This window comes from Anarhichas minor, unplaced genomic scaffold (genome assembly GCF_050575085.1).
Source record: "Anarhichas minor isolate MPS153535 unplaced genomic scaffold, ASM5057508v1 ptg000058l, whole genome shotgun sequence".
Lineage (NCBI taxonomy): Eukaryota > Metazoa > Chordata > Actinopteri > Perciformes > Anarhichadidae > Anarhichas > Anarhichas minor.
Genome location: NW_027466504.1, coordinates 11,418,199 through 11,433,999, shown reverse-complemented (window position 1 = coordinate 11,433,999; position 15,801 = coordinate 11,418,199). Strand labels below are relative to the sequence as shown.

Sequence of the window (15,801 nt, the reverse complement as noted above, 5' to 3'; positions counted from 1 at the left end):
TAAAAAGAATAGATTAAAAAAAAGAAATTACATTAGATACATGTGATAATCTGAATCGTGTTGACTTCTTAAGACTTAACTTCCTCAGATGGGATGTGACAGTCTAGGGAACCAGCTGTCAATGGCTAATCACCTTCGGTTTTTGGTGTACACTGAGGGGCGAATTCACAAAAGCATTGCACGGATTTTCAGCGGTAAAGGGTGAAAAAGCACCTCCTCCCGGGCTGCCAAGCAAAGAGCATCTCGGTGGTCCTGTGCTATTTGCATGTATATAAATCAGGTAATATGCAAAACATTTGGCGCAAAATTGGCCCCTCTCTATGTAAATGAGCATTAATGTGCAAAAACAGTCCAATTCACAAATAACAACGCTGATAGTCACATGCAGTTATAGTGAAATTATCAGCATCTCCAGAAAGTTGGTTATAACTGAAGCTCATTTGTCAGGGTTGTCTGCTCAAATCCATTAATTTTAAGATGTAGTGACAAGATACCATGACAAACAAATTATAAAAAATAGGTAAATATTACTACCCTCTTCCTGCTTTACCAAATCCTGGGCTATCACTTTCCCTTGCCTCTCTCTTAACACTTCTTATGTTTCCCATTTGTTTTCAATTGCCTTCAGGAGGTTTGGATGGAAGTGGCACTCTGACAATCACCTCCTGACAAGACCTCTGGCTCTCCCCCCTCACAACTGACGCATTGGCCTCAAGCGCATTTATGCTTTTCCACATGGATAATTGCAATCAAACGCAACAAACAGCACTTAGCTGTAAAAAGTTAAGGGGTGTGTTTCTGCTGTAATATCATTCGTTTTTGTGAATCGGACCTTGAGACAGATAGCGGTTGAAAATGATGCACAATGAGGCCACATCCACTGCATACAAGCTTAAAAGGTCTACCGCACTGTCCAATACCACAGCTACTACAGAAACCCCTTAAATGTCATATAGAAAAGCTGCAGTTTTGACAATAGCCCAACATACCTGCATAACATTGGCATTCATGGTGTCCTAGCAAGTCAGAGCATGTGCCATTGTGCTGACAGGGACTGGAGTCGCACTCGTTGACCTCAGTCTCACAGCTTGTTCCTGAAAACAGAGGCAACATTTGTTGCATTAGTGGCATTTGTAAGACATTACCATCTTCACATAGAGCTCTTCATGAGTGATATTGCATGTGTCATCACCTGTACATTGCATTAGAAGATCCCAAGAAAATGATTTATTTGCCACATTTAGTAAAGGGATAGCCTGTCTAAACAGGTGTATTTCCTCTAACACCTCCCTTTGTTTTTTCACCATCTGAACCCTACAGCACTTTACTAAAGGAATGTCTAATGGCCAAATAATTGTTCAGGAGTAAGCTTAGCATAAAGACTAGAAGCAAGGGGAAACAGTTAACTTTGTCCAAGAAATCTGCCTACCAACAACTGTTAAGTGCACTAAATCACATGTGTTTAATTGGTGCAAGTGTAAAAACAACAAGTTTACAAGGGTAAGATGCCGGATTGTTTCTTGACTGCAAATACAGACTTGCCATCACTGAGATGTTGCCAGGCAGGTGTTGGTACACAGATTATTTTTAATCTTTGAACAGAGCTAACTGTTTTCCACTGCATCCAATCTTTATGCTAAGCTAATTGGCTGATGGCAGTAGCTTCAAATTTAGCGTACAAATAGATGAGAATGGTGTCAATCTTCTCTAAATACTTTTGTTCAGAAAATAAAAACGCATATTTACCCAAATGCTCCTTGATGAGTTGCCTACAACACTTTGAGCACCTTATCTCCTGAAACAATAATAGGATCACAGACATTCCTTTGATAAGATGCATAGGATTCAGGTGGTGAGCCCCTGGAATCACAAAGAGATATGTGGATGGACAGACTCACTTTCTTCTTAAGAAAATAGACACTTAATAACGAGCTCTGAAGAGAGCAGAAGTGGTGGGGGATGCAGGTGGCTTGATATGCCATTTGTTTGGTGCTCAGCTGCCTCAGCAGCTACTACTTGTACCGCTGTGTTTGGGGGTGGGTGTCTTCCAATGCAGGTTATTCATTTAAAAAGTCCTATCATCAATAACGGAGCAGCAATGACATGTAGTGAAAGTCCCTTCTTGACAGCGGCAACCTCATGCTACGGCACAAACACCATGATTGATATCATCTGCACAGTAGCTGCTACAGGTCACTATATTCGAAATATGCCATGCTCTGCGACAGAAAATCATACAAATGTGTCCTACTAAAACGCCTACCCTCATTTATGGCTGTGAATAAAATCAATTATGTAGCATTGTAGCCTTTTTTGATAAAACTTCAATGATATAAAAGTTGTTGATTTAGGCTTCAAAATGTTTGTACTACAATGTCTTAAAAATCTAGAAAAGATCAAATATATATTTAAAAAAAAGACACTGATGTTGAAGGTCAATATTAATTGTAGGTTATTTTAATTTAATTTTGGCAAAACACCTCTTGCTCTTGTGCAGAGTTATTATTTACCTGCATGTTCCTTAATGCCAATAGATTCTTGTCAGTCAGATTAAGGTTAAAATGCAAAGACCTTTTGCATTTCAGGTGAACAATTACAGATGGTTTCACAATTTGTCTTTTAATCGCACTCCTGGATCTCTGGTGGATTCTACACTTGAGTGTAATCGCGTTTCCAAGTCTTATATTATTATCTATGCAATTAAAAACAGAGTGTGTATGAATATATGCCAACTGTTGTTGTTCAGTGAAAAATAAAGCCTTCCAAAATGAAACCAGAATGCCCGGAGCATGAGTAATGTATCCTGAGTTATGATATATGATACAGTACAGTGGGGTTTCTGGGCAAAGCTTGAAATTAAATTGGCCTTTCTATGCTGCATGGCTCGAAATTCCAAAGCAAAAATCCCAAGATGCCAGAAAATGATGAATTCTATCAGTCACTAAGACCTGCCATGGTGTAACAGACAATTTTCCATTACCGATGTGGCAACAGATTTCAGCTTTGAACAGAGGGGAGAAAAAATCTTGTTCATGTAGTGCTATGTAAGGGCTTATCTGACTGACAGGTAAGTGTGTCAGGACTTAAGGCTGGATTGGGAAATACGCTATAGGCCAAAACCTGAGTGCACTGGGGAAGAAAAAAAGAAGAATCAACATTCACTGGTTGTTTAAGCATTAAGACAACAGAGGAACAATACTATGCAGTGCCATCATAAACCCTGTGCAGCATAAACAATGTTCAAGGATCAAAAATCTGTGTTCTTCCATACTGTCCACTGCTTTGTCAAATAACGTCTAGAATAAATAATGTAATTAAGTATCAATATAGATGTTTACATACTGTACTGTATTATGCCGATACGTTTCTAATGATATATGATTGTATTTCATGGGCATAATGGACAGTTTAGATAAGCAATACTTCAAACATGATCTTCTCTTATGGTGTAAAATGGCATAGCTGTGAGTGAGAAACTATGAGTCTCCCATAGAGCCAACATCAGAGAAGCATTTATCTTATTTATAGCTTTGTTCTTATTTGTAGTCTCCAGCTATTATGGAAATAACACCTGAGTTTGTCCGTTTCTATGAACTTCTTCAATCATTTGAATGCAAAGGGACATGCTCTGTACCCTAAAATCTCATTGTCTAATAGAAACGTCATCATTTTTTCTGTCTCTCTCCCTTTTTCCCCCGTTTTTTGAAAAAACTTTCTGCCATGTTCTGAGCTGGCAGCTAATTAGGAAGCAGTTTGCCAGAGTACTTGAATGCAATTATTAGCTGGCCTTAGAAATGTCAAGCAGGCACGGCTACTGGTAAATAAGCTTCAAGGTTTTAAAAGAAGACGCTTCATCAAGAGAACTGGCCTTTGCTTGAAATCTGTAGTTTAAAGCACAGATTTCTAGCCTGAAATAATTTAATATATTTATACTCAATATAAATATATTTTTTTTCAGTTCATTCGCATTTCAAAGACATGCAGTTAGTTGTAGGCTAGGCTAGCTTTGGTGCTTCTCTGTTTGTATTTAGAATAACAGAAACTACTTGTATACCACTGGTTATTGCTTTTCCTTGCCCACCTTTTAAGGGTGGTCAAAGGTCAGAGGTCAGTTATGGAGTAGCAGCCTTTGAGCTGGCTGTGATTGAGTTTTTTGAGACATTAATCAGAGCGGATGTTTGAAAACATGGAGTTTTGATCCAAAACCTGATGGTGAATGAGTGGCCTTCCCTCTCACTGTTGCCCTGCTGACCCATGTGCAAGCAATGTACAGTATTAGAAGTCTTTGAACGAGCCCATGTGACCCTCTCTTCCTCAGAATAACTGCTCTCAGATGTTACTGTGGTATTAAGTAACAAACTTGTCCAAGTTTACTTCATGTCAGCTGGATATTATCAAACACTAACTTCAGGGACTGACATAAACCTGTTTAGAGTTTGTTTTAATGTTTTAATAGGCCTAATGACAAATGTATGCTCGACAAGTTTATTATACCACTGTCTATGTTGAGATACTGCAGAGTGCATGATGTTGCACTGATGATCTGATCATGAAACTGTTAAGTTTATGAAGCTCCATATTATGGGTCAATCCCATCTAAACATTGATAAATATTGATGCAATATTGTGTAACCCAAATATTGCAGCTGCTAAAGACGTTGTAATGTTAATTATTTATATACTGCTTGGTACCGTTACCTATAATAACTAGAATAATTTATTAGTTAATTTATATTGTGCATTAATATTGTAAGTGTACAAAGTAACAGGTAGCTATAGCTATCAAATTAATGTAGTGGAATAAAAGTTCAAATACCTCAAAATCGGATATGATATCATGATATTGGATCAGTGCATATACTCACATACTTGCTGATACCCAATCAAATTTTAAGCTGATTTGATGTGTAACTCAGTCTACTCATACACCCCATAATCGTCTCTATTTTTGTTGGAAGAACTCATCTCTCAAACATTACATTACAGTCATTTAGCAGACGCTTTTATCCAAAGCGACTTACAATTCAGAGTCTATCACATTTCTACACCGTAGGCACAACTACGGGAGCAATTCTTGGGGTTAAGTGTCTTGCTCAAGGACACATCGACATGTGACTAGCAGAGCCGGAGCCGGGGAATGAACCGCCGACCCTCTGATTGAAAGACGGCCCTGCTATCCACTTAGCCACAGTCGCCCACACAACAACAAAAGTGTTGTGTCTTTTTATATAATACGGTGTTTTTTGTAACACCAAGGCGGCAGTGAAACACTTTATATAACATAACATTTGAATGGACCCCTGCCAGACAATAAGAAGCCAGTATTCTCTGTAACCATTTTGGCATGATAGAAATTACGCACTTTTGATGGAATACATGACTTGATGCACGCTGCCTTACAACACCAACAAAATAAAAACATTTATTATATATGGATCGCTCTCAGCAGAAGAGCTCTCTGTGTTAATGTCTTGCATCAGACTGCAGAATCAATTCAAATATTCAGAAAATGATTGCGCTTACCACCTGTGTTGCATATGTGCCTCACATTTTTACATATAGCAACAGAACAGAACACAAACCTCTGCCAACGGCATGTTACTGCCAAGCTATACCAGTTCTTCCAAATGTCAATCAGTCATGCCTTGCCCCGAGACTTACCTTCCCACTAGGGTTTGTACAATTCAATCCATATTTTGAGAAATCCTAGTCAACAGACAGACGGACGGACAGATGGAAAGGGGCAAAAAAACAGATAATAAAGCAAAGTTATCTCACCAGTGAAGCCGAGGGGGCACTCACAGGTGTACACTGGAGATGATGATGGCTGACTTGTTGTAATGCATGTGGCTCCATTCAAACAGCTGTTTGGCTTTATCAGGCAGGCATTTCCTATGTGTTGACAAAACTCTCCTATCCATCCCGGGGCACAAACACACTGCAGGAAAACAGTTACATGTTTACTTTGTTGCATGTTCTTTGCCTGCCTTCAGCTACATTTTTCTTGTTTCCTCTTTTAAGATAAGAGGCTTTTATTTTGATGGCGGCTCTCCGAGCTTGGAAGGTAGTTGTACTCTTCACACAATTAGAGCAAAAAGTACGGAGAACATGTTGGATTTTGAACACAAATAGAGACATTTAATGTATTAGCATTATTATTAGTATCTCAGACCATATTTCGGACGGATATGAGACACATAAATCATAATTTAACAAAATGAAATGTAAAGATGTATGCAATGCATCACATCTCAGCTTATAAATGTGTTCACTTAATGTTCATACTGTAATTAAAGTGCAGCATGAACCATATTTTGTGGGCTTCAGAGTATTTCATTAGGACTGAAACATTGAATTACTTACCTGATATCCGCCAATTCCACTCAAGCACAATCCCTCATTCAGGCAGTGGATATTGAGCAGCCTGCAGTAGTCAATTAATTCTTCACAATTCTTCCCGGAAAACCCTCGCAGACATCTGTTAAGATGAGGCCAGTGTCATCAAAATCAATTCACCCGAAGCCTTAAGCACTAAGAAGCCATATTTTCTCTCTTTTGCAAGATACATACATGGGGTCATAATCTGTTTTTCTACGGAATTATTTGTGATACAGAGGTGGGTGAAATAATTTCTGCAAGTTTTTATGATCTTGATCGCCAAAAAGCTGGGGCTAGCACATCAAAACTAATTAAGGTTCATTATAAACCACAGATTACACTTTCTTAAACTCGTAAAAATCCAACTCGTTATTTCACTCATTATAACTTCTATATACTGTATTTCTGTTTCGAACCTGATTTAATTTAAATTTCCTTCTTTTGATGAGTATATGAACCGTGATGATGAGAAAAAACAAGATTGTCACATTGATAATTATCTAGTCTTAGAGCCAAGATCAGGATTTATGTATGTGTTGAGTATTTAAGACTTGTGATTTGATACAGTATAATAACTGGATTTAAAAGACATCAGCTGTGAGGTAGAGTTGAGACCTCAAAAGCAGTACCTCATCAATGTAGTAGACCTAAAACCATTTTCATATAAATCCCAATAGTGAGCCATCAAAAAACCTTCCTATCTTGTCAAGACAATTTGAATTCAGTTAACTTAAGTTGACCAGTGTCATTTTTTATTTAAAGATGGATGTGGCATTTTATTTTTCACTTCTAAAAAAAAAACGCAAGACAAGACGAACTTCCCAACCGTGCCTGCAACACATTAGTTCCTACTCGAGACATAATTATTTTTAAAAAAGTACATATTTTCATTTCATAATCACATAATTTTCCAAAAAGCAAATGTTACTTAAATTGGAGTAAATAGTGCACTTTTGTTGGGGACTATTTTCAGTTGTGGATTTATACACATTTGGTGTGCGTGTCAGTATTAACAGCTGCAGGACTATTTACTCTATTTTATTGTTTATTATGTATTTATCTATTGGTCTGTCCTCGGTGAAGCACTTCTGGCTGCATGACTGTATGAACGGTGCCATATAAAGAAAGTTAAGTTGAGTTGATGACTGTATGTATGATTGACTTAAAATAACAGTTTCCATGATAAGTCGTTGCTTTTAATAGTATTTTCTTATAGTTTTTGGTCAATAATGGAGGTCTATGGCACAAAGGAATACACTAGGCTACACAGAAAAAAAAATATTGTTGGTTTTGACCTTTTTCATGGGATTAGTTGGCCAGATGATATAGAATATGAGATATATAGAATCACCAGCCTACAATGAGGCTTGAGGTCTGCCAGACATCTATGTATTCGTCCAAGAGCTTGTCAGTGAAATGTAAATCCTAATCACATTGAATGACATTCCAGTCATCTAGAAAGGAGGAGTGAGAGTGGCCTCTATTAGATCCCTGTATGCGTTTTACCTGCAGATATAATCATTTCCCCTGGACACACAGGTGGCATTGTGAAGACATGGTGATGGGCTGCACAGGTTCTGCTGCCTCCTGCATGCTGGGACCACAGTACCATCTGCACAGACACATTCAGAGGCCTGCATACAGAGGCAAAACAAACCAGGTCACCTGGCAACTTGGGAAAACAGGGTTAGATTACACAAAGGGTGCATAAGATCACTAACTGTAAGAACATGAGCGTATTGTGACTTGACTGACTCACATTATTATTCGTTACTGATCTCTACAATTATATTTAATCGAATCCAAGTAGGCAAGTAAATAATGTGTTTTATATATGTTTTAATATGAGTTTTAGAAACCACAAGAGGCTAATAAATGCTAATGGTGATGTAATTCAAAGTTAATGAGATTTGAGTTTCACATTAAGCTTCTAGAAATAAATATCTACGTCAAGCCGCAGCAAGATCAGGCATTATTTTGATAAATGTCCCTTTTAGTCTGCTCTACTCTGGTTTCTTTAGGTTAGCTGTGAATGTGCAGTGCATTTGGCAAACTGTAATGAACAAAACAAAGGTCAGGGAAAGACAATTAGACTATTATTGTATTTTCTCTTGTGCATCCTCGACAACATTAGAAACACTACTGCCTTAGCAAAATGTTAGACCACGATGGCATTTCCAGTGAAAGTCGAACATTGCAGAAGGCGTCTAATTACAAAAAGCTTTTAAAGAGAGACATTTCAAACTGGCACTTAAACATGTGGTAGGCCATTCAATCAAAATACTAGAGGATGCAAACACCCTGGGCTCATCTTCAGCAGGAAATATTAATTGCTGCTGCAGCCTTCAGAATGAAGCCATTTGATCTTGTTTCAAAACTCTATATTAATCTTCATGTGCCATTTCTTGTTTATCTCCCACTGAGATAAAACAAATAAGGGAAATTAAATCCTCACATGCTCCCTTGCAGTGCAAATTCGTTCCTCCTGACATGCGTATGACACGCAATCGAAGACACCTGTGGAGTCACAGTAGACGCCCCCAAATCTTTCCGGACAACGACAGACAAATCCTTTGAGGCTTTCTTCACATACGCCACCATTTCTGCATGGATTTGGATCACAGGGGGCTTTCCTCTTCTCACAAGGTGGGCCTGGAAAACAGACAGCACAAAATGACAGCACTTTTATTCAGATTGTATTAACATCTAGAAACTATAATGTTTAAAAACCTGTCAACCGGTGTTCTTTGCACAGCAGACATTAACACATTCTACTTAAAACTATTAAAGCCCAAGCGGTGAACATGGAAAGTAACATGGCACATGTATGAAATCGCTTCAGAGCTGTTTGACCAAGTTTATGCCTGAAAAGACATGACTGACATGACTATAATCCATGGAGGAAGGGGTGACTGACTATGACACAGGATGGAGGCATGTGCAGGACCACTAATTTAATTGTGACAAGCACAATTAAACTAAAAGGCAAGATCAACTGTAAACAGCATCATTGCTGTCAGGCTGCTATGGTGGCCTATGATTGATGATATACTATAGAGCCTAATTGCCCATTTCAGAAACCTTCCCACTGAAGCCAACAATTCACACCAACTGGAAAATAAGCAAAACCAGCAAGATGTTATCCTGCACATGTATATAGAAAAGACAAAGAAACCTCACTAAAGTTACCCCAGAGTTCTTCACTTCAGGGAAACCAAACTCGTAGTTAAGACTAAAGCAAATATTCCGACCAGCTAACAAAATCGATCATTAGGTTTGGTTCACCTTCAAATGTACGGTTTTCTCTTAAAGCTATAAACAGGGAGTTGAGTGTGTGCCTTGTATTTTTCCTGCTTAATGCTTGTGAGGCAAAATTGTCTCAATCTCATGGTGTTGCGTTTCATGCTGTGAGCGTGTGTATTCAAGTTTGTGCTTGTGCAACAACACAGGAGGGTCGGTCGGTCTGCAGCTGCCATCCCGTGCAGTCAGGTCTACTGTAGCATTAATATAAATGAGCATTTGGGTCAGGGCGGTAATCAGGAACGGCAGTTGCTTGATGGTACTGTAAACACTGCGAACACAAGCAACATTATAAAGTAATATGCGGTTCAACAGTTTGTTGTTATACACGGTTATGTTTTTGTCAAATTGCATCATATTTGATTTGTTCTTGTTTAATTCATCTCATTCCATTTCAACAGATTCATTTTTATGGTGTTTGTATGTTGTCCTTATACATTTCATCACCTTCTCTGTGCTTGAATAATGCCACTAATAAACTTGCCTGAATGAGCAAGGACTACAAGTTAAACATGACAAATGATGCAGCCATCATTATTGCTGCTTCTTTTCACAATATTATTATCATTATTACGATAATCATTGACAATTTTACGACTCTTGTGGCATACTGTACTGTAATATGCAACACTTTGGTATACATTGATTTAAAATATGGACTGAAATAATGAATCAGTTTGTGCAGACAGATCACACAAGAGTTCCCAACGTGGAAGGTGTAATATTTTCATCATGTAATCCAAAAGAAATAAGTCGATACCACTGTGCCAAGTACAGTAATAAAAGGAAAGTCATCATCAGTATGTAGGAATGATTTTCATGGTGGATTTTCACTGAACTGTATTTAGTGCTGCAGCCCGTTTCATAAGCATCTTCTGAGATAAAGTACTTCCGAACTAAGCTGTAGCCAGTAGTTTTCTAAATACTGCAGGACCACAACACTTTCACCAGCAGGAGCATAACCAGAGTCGGGGTAATGCCGGAGTGACATTGTATGCAACGGATAAAATTAGACTGAATTCCCTGCAGGTTCAAGGTGAATAAAAGTTGATGTTATTCCCCGGTGAGGGTTTTCATTTTTGTGTTCTTCACAAGGTGCCTACACATTTGTCTTTCCAGTGACTCTTTCTTTGCATATTTTCTTTAATCCCCCTGCTGATACGAGTGCTCATGTCCCAGAGGCTCCTCATAGCCTCCTCTGTGGGCATCAATCTTACTGTATACAACTCCAGGGCGTGCTTCTTCCTTATTAACTCATTTTCCACCAGATATTGAGTTTTCATGAGCGGTCCAAATGCAAACTACTACATGTTTAGGAACACTCCCATCTGTTACAAACATTTATGACATAAAGTGGTTGTAGCACTCTCAGCACTCAAGATGGAATCTCCTAATATGTTGTTTTTTTAACGATTTGTATTGGCATTTATGTCTACCACCGATCTGTTCATCTCACAATCATCCCTTATTATTGCTGTGATTATGAACGGCAGAAATCTAATATACATAAAGAAACAACATTGTGTCACTCTCTAATTAAATTGTTTAACAAGGGTAATGAGTACATATATTATCCAAATTAAACCTTAAAAAAAAATCATATTAACGCCTTCTACCAAATGGAAAATGCCCTGTAAAGATGGTAATACCTTGCAACAAATACCCGGGAGATAGTCCAAAGGAGAGTCAAATCAAAAGAAAATCTCATTTGAGTTCCCATGAGTTGGGCTCATTATTCTGTGCGCATAGACTTTGGCCTATGAGGGCAGCCGGCACTGGAGCAGCCACTAACTTCCAGTTGATTAATGAGGCAACTGCAGCAGGGAGGTAGAGGAAGCACAAGCTCCACAGAACTCCCAAGAAGCTGATGGGACAGCAGGACACCATGACTATGCTAAAGCACCCGGTGGAGTCGGCTTACTTGAGAGAGCAGCGGCAATTAAAGCAAATTAGATAAAAGCTGCAAAGGCAGAGGGTGCATGTGAGTAACCAATTTATTTCTGATGTGAATTATATGAATTATCCATTCAACATCAGACGAGGGCGCACATTTCTTTACAATGCCACCTGTTTGGTTGAAGAAAAATGTCCCAATATATAAGTTATTTACTGCAGATGGCATTTTTTTTCTTTCTCAGCTATATGCTCGTACATCATGTCGGAAAACATATTTAAATTAGTTTTCATCAATAGACCTGTGTTGAAGCTGAGACAATTCTTTGACACTTACAAACCTTTTAAGGCCATGGGCCATTAACTTTTATCAGATGTAATTAAGGAAAAATAATTTCAACGTTTATATGAGATTATTTTGACATACTATCTGATAATTAAATGTTTCTTTGATAATAAACAATATAAACTCTTTCTGGAATATACATGTCCTTTATCTAAGTTTTAACATCCAGCATTCCTGACACACAAGAGCACGAGGGCAAAGCGTTATTGTTCCCTTTAAAGATTCACAAAATTCTCTTGTAATCTTCTCTTTCACGTTTTTATTCAGAGTTGCTCTCGGAGGCGTCTTATACTATCCTTCACCCTGTACTTTCTTCTTCTTCTGTATTCGACTGAAAAAAGGATGCCAGCATTGGCAATAACCTTGAAACCACTTCTTCCGAAAAATAATAAGCTGAAAGCTTGGTGCTGGACTCGAAAAGGCAAAGCTATGACACTTCAAGAAAGCTGCCGGGACAAATTGTGCTCCAAACAAAACAATGAATCAATGAGAGGAGCCACCTGGAGTTTTTACTCCAGAAAGTTCAATGCAGGCTAGTTTTACAGCAGACAATGATATCCAGGGCAACCCAAGGAGTATCCAGGTCTTGTAACCCACTTGTGTTTGATACCCATTTAACCTCACTGTAAGTTACTGGAGCAAATGAGGCTCATTACCTAAATCATGGCTGAAGCGGTAATGTCTCATAAACAAGCTCACCGGATCACGATTGCCACCCAACGCTTGCATACGAGCCCTTAAGTAACTCGCCTAATTCACATGGCAAGGAACGCAATTTGGCTGCTAATGGAAAATACGTTACATTTGTGTTTGATACCCTTTTGGAATTTATTCAGGTGAAGATGCATTTGCATACTTTAGCCTTTACTTGGCTCAAGCTGATCAGACCATCAAAACCGTGAGCATGACACATAGTGATTTATACAGAATTCAGTAGAAATGAGAAAGACATTTTTTTTTAAGCTCACAGACGGCGACCAATATCAAAAGGTCTGATTTAATATGCTTAGCAGAAACACTACACAATAAATTACATTTTAATTGATTGCAGTAAACCTTTGTTTTACCAACTGCAACACGCTCAGTTAGCCAGCAGTTTAGCACTGGCTGTTACGACCACGTCGTAACGTGAGGTGAGGTATTTGATTAAAAGGTGGCCGCTTCATATATTATGATGACAAATATGACATTGTAGGATCAGGTTTGAAGCCCATGAGGAAATGTTGATCTTTAAAAGATATATGACTTTTCAGTTTTCAGCTTTGACCTTTTCCACAGATAGTTGCCCCTTCGAGGCAAATGACACAGTTGTGCAAATGAAACTGGGATGCAGCAAAATCTCGCCCGCTGCCTTTTGTAAATAGCATGAAGAAAAAACGGATTGTCTGTGTATGATTCGCCTCGCAGCGATCAAAGCTGTACAATTACTTTCAAATATTGTGTTTTTATTGTCAAAGGCAGACGATCCATCTATATTACAAAAACAACAAGCTGAAAAAGAGCTGCTTACCAGAGAATCCTGTGTCACAGATGCATTTGAAGGAGGCAGGCGACCCTTGAACGCATGTCCCATTTTCACAAATTCTGTCACAGTTTTCTTTTCCAACGACTTCAGAGCAGTTAACGCCTAAAACAAATGGCAAGTCAGTTGTCTATACAACACAGAAATACACAGATAAAAAGATATGCCTGGGTTATGAAGTTTCTGAGCATGTACAAAACAACTGCTGATGCTATTTATTTTAATTTCTAATTGAAAAAAAACATTTATACACTTGTGCCTCATGATGGTTTTACACCGCACACACAGTGCCACAGAGAGTAACGTCACGGCCTCACACACACACAACATGTCGTCAGAATGGAAGTTCTTCTGTGAGTAAATAAGACAAAGCTGCAACTTCTAACACCTGCAAGTCCAAAATAAGCTCTTGATGAACAACCTTGAAGACATTTAGAACAGCTGACAGTCAGACTTTATTGAAAAAATAACATTGGACAAGAACATTGCAATCAGTCCATACTGTCCTTACCTGTAAAATGTGGAGGACACAGACATTTATATGTTCTGTGGTTGGGGTCTGTGGATCCATTGCTCAAACAGACTCCTTTGTTTTCACAAGGGTTATCCAAACAACCATCAGACTTTTCACAAAACCTCCCGGAGTAGTGGTGGTGGCATAGACAGCGGTATGCATCTTCCCACAGGCCTGTTTGACAAACACCGCTCCCCGAACAAAGTCGCAGCAGAGGAGACCCCTGGCAAAGTTGCGTTTTAACAGACACATTGAGCCGTAAGCCATGCTTGCACAGCTGCGTGTCTCCCTCATGCAGAGCGATGAAGTAAAGACGACCCGGGACGAGCCACTTAGCCTCAACTTGCTCACTTCCATTTAGATTGTGGGGGAAAAGAAACTGATCTTGTATCTGTCCAGTTGTTGAACAGGTCTCAAAGCCGTCTTTTGAAACATTGAGGAGTCTGATGCCGTACGACTTCAGTGTTTCATCAGCAGACATCAACAGTTTGTCTCCATGTTGCAGCTGAAGTGGGCATATCTGTGGGAAGTTGATAGGGGGCCCAGTTGACTCCTCTCCCCCTTGAGAATACCAACATTCGGAAACACTCCTACAGATGTTTCCTACGAGTGTCCAATTCATTTGGATTGTGAGTTGCTTCGGGTGCCATTCAAGTGAAGCTTGTCTGTTGCAAACTGCTTGGCAGTGGATCAGATGGACAGCCACAAAGACAGCAATCATGTGAAACAATGATGCCCCCATGCTGCCCCTCTCTTACTATTTAATACAAATCAATCCGGGACTCAACATATGTCTTCTGGAGAATGAATGAGGCAAATGCGTTGTATTATACTTCATGAGATGCTGTTCCGCGTACTCCAAGAAGTCCACATGATTAGTAACGACCTGAGGAAAACAAAGATTGTGATTAATGATTTGCAAAAGGAAGTAGATTCTAGTTCTACAAAACACGTTTGTCTGATATAAGTTATTTCTACAGCTCAAAACTTGATGAAGTAGAATTACCGCCTTGCGGTCGTATTCCTCCTTCAACCACTCAAGTATGCAAATTACATGTTTTACTACCATTAATGAACTTGGACCTCTGACCACCAAATTGTAATCAGCACAAGTGAATGTTTGAATTTGTAGAAATTGCCGTTCCTGAGATACCGAGTTCACGAGAATGGGACAGACAAACCAAGAGTATGCCTCTGGCCACGGCTGTTGCCGGTGCGGAGGCAGAAAAACACGACCGCACTTTCAATCATGCATACTTTGCTTCATTGTAACAAATAGACTTCAGCGAGTCTAGCTGAGCCGCCATAATCACATGCGGTGCTGCTGACCACCAAGTGTGTCACAGCAGCCTCGGTCTCCCTGAGGTTTTTTTTACAGAGAGTGACAATGTCAGATAAAATATTCTCTCTTCCCTGCCGGTGCCTGATACCTCAATGTCATGCAGTGAGATGAGTTAAAGCAGACAGCATTGTCTTTTTCCCTCAGGCCCTTTTCATCCATGCGCAAGAGATAAAACAACAAAGTACAGAAGCCTCACTGCAAGACAAAAACTCTGCTCCTTGATCAGCTCACAAGGGCTGATATGAATAACTGCATGGTGATAAGTAATAAAACGTTGAATATGGAACAACAATATCAATAAAGGGGGAGTGATACAGTGAATGAGATTGCAAGTATTGTCATGAGGGCTGTGTGGGCACCCATTCAACCTCATTTACATGAGATGAGGTTGAATAGTGTGTCTCGCAAGCTGGAGAAAAAAATAATTAAATTCAGATAAAAACATGTAACTGGTTTATGTATGTAGTTTTTGAAGGGTATTCATTATTACCAGCAATGGAGGAATA

The 15,801-nt window shown here is 39.1% G+C and overlaps 1 protein-coding gene across 1 annotated transcript in view; it reads right to left on the bottom strand.

Moving 5' to 3' along the window:
- Positions 1-14,695, bottom strand: part of eys (eyes shut homolog) — a 136,655-nt gene extending 121,960 nt beyond the window's left edge. The window contains exons 1-7 of the mRNA XM_076076668.1: positions 13,951-14,695; positions 13,428-13,544; positions 8,834-9,030; positions 7,885-8,012; positions 6,364-6,478; positions 5,779-5,938; positions 990-1,094 (exon numbers count right to left, since the gene is read on the bottom strand). Of these exons, the coding sequence (XP_075932783.1) occupies positions 990-1,094; positions 5,779-5,938; positions 6,364-6,478; positions 7,885-8,012; positions 8,834-9,030; positions 13,428-13,544; positions 13,951-14,695 (1,567 nt within the window). The remainder of the gene's footprint in view (positions 1-989; positions 1,095-5,778; positions 5,939-6,363; positions 6,479-7,884; positions 8,013-8,833; positions 9,031-13,427; positions 13,545-13,950) is intronic.
- Between the last annotated feature and the right edge of the window lie 1,106 nt (positions 14,696-15,801).